This window comes from Notothenia coriiceps, unplaced genomic scaffold (genome assembly GCF_000735185.1).
Source record: "Notothenia coriiceps isolate Sejong01 unplaced genomic scaffold, NC01 NC01_scaffold00035258, whole genome shotgun sequence".
In the NCBI taxonomy this organism is placed as follows: Eukaryota; Metazoa; Chordata; class Actinopteri; order Perciformes; family Nototheniidae; genus Notothenia; species Notothenia coriiceps.
Window position 1 is genome coordinate 701 of NW_011367959.1, and position 9,300 is coordinate 10,000.

The window sequence follows — 9,300 nt, forward strand, 5'->3', positions numbered from 1 at the left end:
ACTAGTTATCTTTTCTATCCTGGATGTGGTTGGTGTAATATTTAATGTTGGCTTTTATCTGAACTATCTATCTTTGTTGTAAAACTGTCAATTTGCCTACTGTAGGTTGAATAAAGGTACTTGATTCTGAGCTCCATTGACATGAAGTCTGTAAGATTGGAAATAAACGGAAGATGGAAAAACACCAGAAGGTTTCATTAAGTATGACTTGATGTTAACTGTAGGAAAGTTAAAGCTGTAGGCTGAACCTGTGTGCGATGCCTCCATGCTGGATATGTTTGACGAATACGCCCTGACTGCTGCTTCCTGCAGGATTCAGACCGACCACGCTGAAGCCCAGACCTCCAGACAGAGGCCGAGTGAGCTGGCACACCTCTATATGAAGGCCCTGCACAAACACACACAAATACACACAAACACACACACATTTATTTAAAGTTTTTTTATAAAGAGAAGTGCAGGAATGAGTCTTAAAACCCTGAACCCAGCACTTCGGGTTCCCTCCCCTCGATGGTTAGATGCCTGGAATAAGATCTGTGGTTAATACAAGCTTAAGAGATGTTCACGTTTTTGAAAAATACATGAAATACGTCACTTATTAGCCACTTTAACTAGCTATGGTAGATGCACACCCATCAGATGTAGTTTGTTTATAGCCTCTTTAACTAGCTATGGTAGATGCACATCCATCAGATGTAGTTTGTTTATAGCCTAACACTTGTTACTTCAAAACTCATAAAATGTGGTGTTAATATATGTATTTGTCCTGCTGTGACAAAATGTGTAATCAACATGAACATTTGTTCTACAATTATCCAAAATCCAATGGAAGAATCTCATTGGTTGTTGCAGGCGTCTTTTTTGGCTTCACCCACCTTTGCGGCAACAAGGATCCATTTCTGTAGGTTGAATTCAGATGAGGGCGGAGTCTGACGGATGGGTGGAGACAAGGCAGTGCTCACTAGGGAGGAGGAGCTGCTGACTGGATCAACAGCGCTCATGATCAGCTGACCCTTTTTGGAGAAACTGAACTCACTGCAGGCTTCAGGTGGCATACTGCTCAGCTACAACGTGGAAGAGGAGAGGGAGGACAAAGAGGTGAGAGAAAAGGAGAGGAGGAGGAGGAGAAGAGGAGAAAAACAGGAGGAGGAGTGCGGGACAAGGAGGAGGGGAGGAAACAATAAAAAAGAGAAGTAGGAAGAAGAGATAAAGAAGCAGAGGAGGTTGGGACATTTAAAAAAAATCAGAGCACAAGAAGGAAGTAGTTTGAAAGTGGAGATGAGGGATGAGGAGATTAAAGAAAATAAGTAGAAGACGTGAACGTGGAACAGAAAGAAGAGAAAAAGGAAGGGGATAATGAAAAGGAAGAGAAAGGGGAGAAGCAGGAATAGGAGAAAAAAGAAGAAGCAGAAAAAGGGTGACAGAAAGAGGAGCACAGGGGGAGGAGAAAAAGAAAGTGAGGTTTGTCAGATGAGGGAACATGTTGGAGCTCTGGAGCTGTGTTCGGTGAAGCTCTCTGACTGACACACCGTGCATTAAACACCAGCGGACCAACAGCACAGTGTACTGGCTCACTATCATGCTCGGGTTTCTCAGGGTCCCACAAACCAGGATCTGCTACATGGAGTTCAGAAACCAGGGGCCTCATTTATAAAGGGATATAAGCTCCAAAAATGGCGTACGCCAGTGTCTACGCAATGTTTGCGATTTATAAAATACTAACTTGACGGGAAAACGTGCGGTCCTCCACACAAACTCTAACCCATGCGTACGCACTAAGCACAAAAACGGGAGAGACGAGAAACTGCGACACCGTTGGCAGAAGGAAGAATGGAGAGAAATATGTGGAAATAATACCATAAATAAAATGTTACCTCTCATTTATCATATATGAAGAATTCATTTTTCAAACATTGATCAAAGCCAATCTTAAAATGATTAAACAAACGCCTGTTTGAGACTCCTCAGTGCACACAAAAAAATAACTGGGAGAAATAAATAAATACGGATATGTTATTTAAAACCACCTCGAATATGTGTTAATGTTTTGAAATGTTTTCTCATAAATGATGCGGTAAGCAGGAGGACAGAATTACGTCTAAACTGACGCCGTTTTGCTTTTCTATAGGTTGTACGAGCATGGTTTTATATACTATCATGTTTAATCATGTTTTATGCCGTTCGCCAATAGCCTATTTGATAAGTCGCTTGTAAAACACAGGAGGTATGGAAACTAAGAGCACCATATGTGGTCAATTGTACAGCTAATATAACACAACACATTAGTTGTATTTCCTTTAACTGGTGGATATAGAGTTGCTGCAGTGGAGACGCTGCGCACAGCTAATCGCCAGCTGGGACACAAACCACCAAATACAAAAAAATCATTCAGATCCAGTCGTCATGACTCCACTCCGGAGGGATTCCCCGATCATTTCTTACAGTTTCTCATCAAGGGGGTGTCTCCTGTCCCCGGTACAAACACACTGCCTGAGGAAGGCTATATATTTGTTGTCATTAACCTTTTTCGGACCACTTATTTATTTATTTTGGTGGCGATCCGATCTCCATGCTGCTACTCTGGTTCAAACTGCATCCACCAAACAATATGATTTATCTCGACCTCCCCAAAATAACCAAAATCTGACACGGTGTGAGATGTCTTTTTTAGCTGTTCTGTCGTCATTTCCTGGGATCTTCTTCATGCCGTCAGTCAAAATGAATGAATGGGCGTTTCTTTGACTATTTATAGGCAAATATGGGCGTTACGTGAAGCCCGCAAAAGCTGCACCGCATTTCGAGTTGATTGTGATTTATATAAAGGGAAACAGGCGTAGGAAGTGCCGTACGCACTTTCCTCGCCGGTACGCAATGTTTTGTGAATCGGAAAATGTCGGAACATTTCTGTACCTATTTTTTTGCTTTGTACTACGTAAGAAACCTTCCCACGTGAATCCTACGCAAGGCGTTATAAATGAGGCCCCTGGTCACTGTGCAAGTTAACACCTCACTTCCCAGTTTCAGACGGTATTTATTTGGACAATTTTTGTTCAGCTGCTTGTGTTTACACACGTACAGAGTGTAAACAGGGGCGCCGCCAGGGATTTTGGGCCCGATGAAAAGATATCACATTGGTTACTTAAACATTTTTTTTCTTAAAGTTCTAAAATTGTTTGGGCCCCTGTCAGTCACGGGCCCTTAGAACCATCCTAACTTTTCACCCCTTTACGGCGCCACTGCACGTACATATTGCATTTTAAATATACATGTTAGAGTAAAGTACAGGCATTGAAAAAGTAAAAAATTCGAAGACTCATTAACTGTAGCATAATTATAGAAACATTTGATTCAATCAACATATTATCAGTCCTTTTGTAGGTAAAACAAGAATGATCAATGGTCAATGAAGGATAATTAATCTCATCTACGTATATATTTTTCTTCTTAAATAAAAAACACAAAATATCAATATCATCTTATTTATTTTTCAGAAATGTCTCCCAAGTTTAAGATTTGATAATTTACGAAAATATATTATAAAAATATTTAGTGGAAATGTACCACTTTAATCCCAGAGATTATAGCATTTTTTTGTGAATGTAGCAATCTAATCTCTAAAATTCAGATGTATTTTTAGGGAACATTTCCTCCTTGGACCGGCTCTTTCCCACCCCTTATCATTATTATTTTTGACCTAAAAAATCCCCAATGCATCACTTTATTTATTTGAACCACTAGAGGTAAAAAAAAGTATAGACAGAGCAGGACCTCAGGTTTTACCACCTAAACAACCTCAACTCATAAAGACACAGGAGAGAGAGACACGCTCTATATGCAACGACATTGTCGACAGAAAAGAAAGACATGTAGTTAAAAAAATGAAGCAGCGAAGCCTGGGGGTAAGTGGGGAGTAGAGAGGAAAAAAGAAAATCAATAGATTCCTCTGCAGGCCCTCTCTCTCTGAACAGGTAATGTATTAATGACCTTTACACTCACATTGTGGAAACTTATCAGTCTGCAGCTTATTTAGGCCGGGGCTGACGGAGCAGGATCCACAGCCATTTCATCAATACGCCTCGACAAGGCCGTTACTCAAACCAAGACACTAGATATTAAAGCTTGATAGATCCGCAGAGAGCCGTGGGGAGGGGTAGGAAAATAAATAAAGAAAGAGAGAGAGAAGTCCCCGCTTCATATACCCTCCACCGGCTTCCACCCAACATTTTCATAGACTCAGCTCTGACCTTCGCAGCACTTAGAATATGAAGCCTGGCGACGGTTATTGCCATTATCTTAATTTGGCCTGCAGATTGTTTATTGTAAAGGCTCGGCGTCAGTACGGGCTGGAGCTGCATACAGATGAGGGGGCAGAGGGGGGGGGGGGTGATTCAATGTCCCCCCTCTGCCCCACTGACAGGTCACGCTGTTGGACAGGAGGCAGCAGTGTGCTGACACCTGATAGGCTGTGGACACCTGGGCGGAGATACACATGTCGGCCTAATCGAAAATATGTATTAGTCAGCAAAATGATCTAAATGAGTAAGCGACTCACAGTTCTGTCAAACAATCAGAATACTGAGAGACTGAATTCCTTTTCCTTTCATACTGTATAAACTATTGTCATGTGATATAGTGCGTTGCCTTCCCTAGTCAGCCTCCTGAAGCTGACTGAATAGAATATCTTTCACAATGCCTGTTTCATGTATAATGTAGTCAACATGCTCAACAATAGACTGACCTTATTCCAAGTTAAGGAGAATTTAGTGGTTTCCGTTGCATCATTTTGTTTTTAGGGTATTTATTTAGAGTTACACATATTTTATCTTGGAAATGTTTCTATATGATACATGAATTATCTCCCATTGTAGTTGTGTTGGTCATTTGTATTGTGATTACTCTCTTGTTTAGTGTCTGGGACAGTATTCTAAAGCTTTGGATGCTTTATTTGACTGTCCCACTTCGCATATCTCCATTCTGTCAGATGACGTGAGGGATTAAAAGCAGAATGTCAGGCTACAGCTTCTTAAGAAGAACGTCTTTGGGTTTGTCTACTAATGAGGCTCCTTTTTCTGGTATGTCAGTATGTTTTAAACAATTTTTTTGTACGTTTCAATAAGACAAATTGGTTTTGGTTCGAAAGTACTTCCAGTTGCTGTGTAACAGAAAGAAAAGTTGATAAGTGATGTTGGATTTAGGATTTGAAAACCCAAGTTTAAGATGGATGAAGACAGGATGCCTAAAGCTAGTTAGTATTGGTAAATATCTTAATTTAGACTCTTCCTATAACTATAGCATTACGGCCCTGAACTCTTCGGGAGGATTGTGACCTGCCTCCATCTGCGACAGGCTGAGGTGAATGTGTGGCGCGTAGCTCCAGTGTATCTCAGACGTGTTTTAAGCAGTGTAGCTGGGGTGTGAGCTGCAGGTTGCTCTTTGTGTGTCACCTGGCTGCGGAGCTGTTTGATGGAGTGCTGTAGGGTGAGGATGTGGCTGAAGAGGGGACTCTGCAGGGTCTCCCTCAGGTTGCCCATGGTTTCACTGTGGGTCCACTCCTCCCTCTGCAGCAGTTTGGCCTGCAGTCGCTCCAGAGCTCCCAGAACCTGCTGCCGCTCCGCTGAGGATGCTGAACACAGGACGCATTCATTAGACAGCAGTAACTACACAAAGAGAATGCAATTCCAACTGATGGCTGTTTGAAATGTTAAACAGGTGAGAGGATTTACCCGCTGGGACATTTTCAAACATTGTCCTCCCTCCCTCTTTGTCTGTCTGTTGTTCTGGACCAATCTGAAAAGAGAGGCAGACAACAATATTTCACATTTATTTCAAACACAACACATAACAGACAGTGTGTGTATAAGTCTACCAGTTAATAGTGCATTTTCTGTTTTAAAGCTTCAGTCGTGTCACAACCAAAGAAAAAAAACTTCAAAGCAGAAAAACACTTTATTTTTCCTGACTGGAAACAGTGTTGGTGTTCAACAAAGAAAGAGTTCAATGTGACTTTGTTGTTCTCGGGGAATAAGTGCTGTCAAAATGAACATTATACTTTTTTCTTGGCACGTTAAAAATTAGGAGACTAATACAAATACAACTTTACCACAGGGCTTTACTGAATGGTTTAGTTTAATTAGCATTTGATTGTTTTAAGCTGTTTTTTTTTATTGCATGGTGAAAAACACTTTGAATTGTATTTCAAATGTGTGTCAAAATACACTTTCCCTATTTATCCTAACAAGAAGCTGTTTGAAAGATGACTGCAGGAAAATATAAAGTCATTATTTAAGAATTTACAGCCAAGACCAACTATAAACATCTGACTATATTGCTTGAGGGAAAATGGTGGAGAAAGGAATCTACAGGAGCTAACATTTAAACATCTGTGCAACCAAATCATGAGTGAGCTTCTTTCATTTGGATGCATTGTGCTTATGGAGTCTGGCAGTCAACAGCAGCCAAACCCCATCCTTAACATATTTCCCATCGAACTTCTTAAATGCTGCCTAAATGCTTAAAGTGCTGCTTTTGCTATAACATATTTAAAAAATATTTAAATGTTTTGCAGTTTTTTATGCAATAAACACTTTAACTCTGAACACTTTAGGTACATTCTCCTAATCACACTTAAATACTTTTACTTACCGTACCATTCTCAATTCAGTACTTTTACTTAAAATTGAGTATTTGTACAGTTACTAAAATAAAGAATCTGAGTGCTTTTTGTAGTGTACCTTCCTCATGTGCTCACAGCGGATTCCAGCACTGACAGGCTGCTAGTGGAACAAGCTGCTGTGTGCTGCGTTCAGGTGCCTGTCTCAGGTTTCTCAGGTTAAAATCCTCGTTATCAGCACGGCTTGTTTACACAGTCAGAGCAAAGCAGAATCCACACACACAGATGGTAAAACAACCAGACCAACATTCTCCAACCTGCACATCAAACAGAAACTGACCTGCTGACACGAAACCTCCTCACACCTGTAACCTCACCTGAGAAACCAGGAAGTGAAACTCAAACAACTCAAAAGGGAGGATGGTGAATATTGAAACCATAAGTTTGAACTAATCAATATAAATACTTCATCAAATCCATATTGTGTACATTCTAATATCCTAAAGACGACCGACAGCTTAAAATCTTGAAGTAAATCTGTTGTCAGCAGGTTCAATTCGCAACAGGTGCATCAAACATTATTAAACAAAATAAACAACCTTTAAAGCAGCCGCTACTTCTTACAACAAACGTGTTCTGATTTGCGACAAGACCAAACTTTACTTATCCGTGTGTTTATAAACCTAAACTGAGATTAAACAGCAACCAACTATTTATCTTCCAGCGTGTTCATTTACAGCACACAGCTAACAGCTGGCTACACGTTAGCATGCTAAGTTAGCTTGGTAAATGGCGTCTAAAAAATAGTTTTGAATAATTTAGAGCAGATAAATAGTCGGAGGATAGAGCTGAAAGTCCGTGAGGAATTCTTAGAAAACAGACAGGTTTTAAAGGGGTTTTGAACTGATGTAAAAACTCACATGAAGTGAATCCAGTTTGGCATCAGTGTTGCTTTAATGCTGCGTTCAGGTGCTATCGGAAGTATTTGTCCAGTGCATGTTTAGCGCAAGTAGAATAATGGTGGATGTTATTAGCATCATTTAACAACCGAACGCCCCACCTAACACCTCCCTTTGGGAAGACAGTGTGAGGCATAATGATGTGTTCATGTCCATATTATTTGCTTTACATATGTTACACATTTTTTGTTTTTGCTTCATGCGATATTTGCTCTAATAATATCCTTTTGTTCATAATATATGAAGTTATTTTAAGTACACTTAAAATTAGTGTACTGTACGTTTTGATGTCCTTATACATTGCTGGAGTATTTGCATATATTGCTACCTTTTACTTCTTATCGAAAACATTTTTGCAGCGATTGCTAATTAAAGGCGCAAATATATGCAATTAACAAAATACAACCAATACAAATCATCATTAGGGATAAAATAAACAACGTACAATGTTGTCACCTTATAAACAGGTTCATGTCAGTTTTCATTAATATAAGTTGCAAACACAAGAATATACACCTTCCAAAACATAAACACTTAAAAATAGTTGAGAATCATAGAAACCAAACAAAAAAAGGTCAATGACAAAGGTGCAATGATCCATCCATCCATCCATCCATCTTCTCCCGCTTATCCTCGTTCGGGTCGCGGAGGTAGCAGTTCCAGCAGAGAGCCCCAAACTTTCTTTTCCCTGGCCACATCAACCAGCTCTGACTGGGGGATCCCAAGGCGCTTCCAGGCCAGCGAAGAGATATAATCCCTCCACCTGGTCCTAGGTCTACCCCTTGGTCTTTTCCCAGGTGCAATGATCACAGCTGAATATGTATATATATATATATATATATATACATATTACACTCTTTTGCAAAGTTGACTAAGTTGTTGGAAAACATATTAAATAACTATTGCTCTAAAATAATGAATTAGATTTGAATGCCATGACGCGAATTTGCTTTGCTGTTAAAGCGAAAAAATAATTTGCACTAAAAGTTCCAAAATTACTATACTTCTAAACGTCCCGAAAGCGTCATTGTGTGACGTAACATAATTAGACATGGCGTCCTCCTGGAGACGGCTGGTGTGTTTTCGCTCCGGGGTTTGGAGCCTCATATTTTACTCTGTTTACTCTCATTTAAAGCTCGTTCTGGCGGAGGAAGTGGATAGCTGCGACAACCTCAGACTGGGACAGTATCCTTTTATTACTACTGACTCACGTTACTCTGAATGAACAGAAGACCAGTCACCTTGTTCGCTAACATTAGCCGCAGCTAGCTAAGCTCTATTTAATGTTAACGTATCAGCTAACATAACAATAAACGTTACATCCAGTGTTATAATAACACATGTTCGCTGTGTTGTGTTTTAAAGTGCTTACTTTGGGAATAATGAACTGCTTTAGAGACAGGACACTGTATGCATTTACGTCTTAACCCCCATGTAGAAGTGTTTCTGTTCTAATAGGATAATAACAACATCCGGTTTATATATGTTCTCATTGCACTTCCACATCCTTTAAGTATAAGATAAGATTTACTTTATTTATCCCAAATGGATTCGTTTGCGTTACAGCAGCATAAAAAACAAGGCATTGCACATCATTATACATTAAAAGAGTTTAAATAAACAATTCTAAATGTAAACATCTCAAAATAGAAATAAAACAGCATCAAAAAGTAGAAAATATAAAGATGACTGTGAAGATAACTGTGAAGATAACAAATCTATAAACTATCT

General features: G+C 39.7%; 2 protein-coding genes across 2 annotated transcripts in view; one reads left to right on the plus strand and one right to left on the minus strand.

Annotated features, from left to right (window-relative positions):
- Window positions 1-229: 229 nt before the first annotated feature.
- LOC104962679 (inaD-like protein) lies at window positions 230-6,740 on the minus strand. Its single transcript, XM_010791136.1, has 5 exons — window positions 6,732-6,740; window positions 5,724-5,787; window positions 5,445-5,623; window positions 876-1,064; window positions 230-388 (listed from the first exon to the last, which is right to left on the minus strand). The coding sequence occupies exons 1-5, from the start codon at window positions 6,738-6,740 to the stop codon at window positions 230-232; spliced, it is 600 nt and encodes a 199-aa protein (XP_010789438.1).
- A 1,875-nt stretch (window positions 6,741-8,615) lies between these two features.
- tm2d1 (TM2 domain containing 1) overlaps window positions 8,616-9,300 on the plus strand; it is a gene marked incomplete at its 3' end in the record, with an annotated part of 4,709 nt that continues 4,024 nt past the window's right edge. The window contains exon 1 of the mRNA XM_010791137.1: window positions 8,616-8,759. Coding sequence (XP_010789439.1) covers window positions 8,621-8,759 — 139 coding nt within the window. The remainder of the gene's footprint in view (window positions 8,760-9,300) is intronic.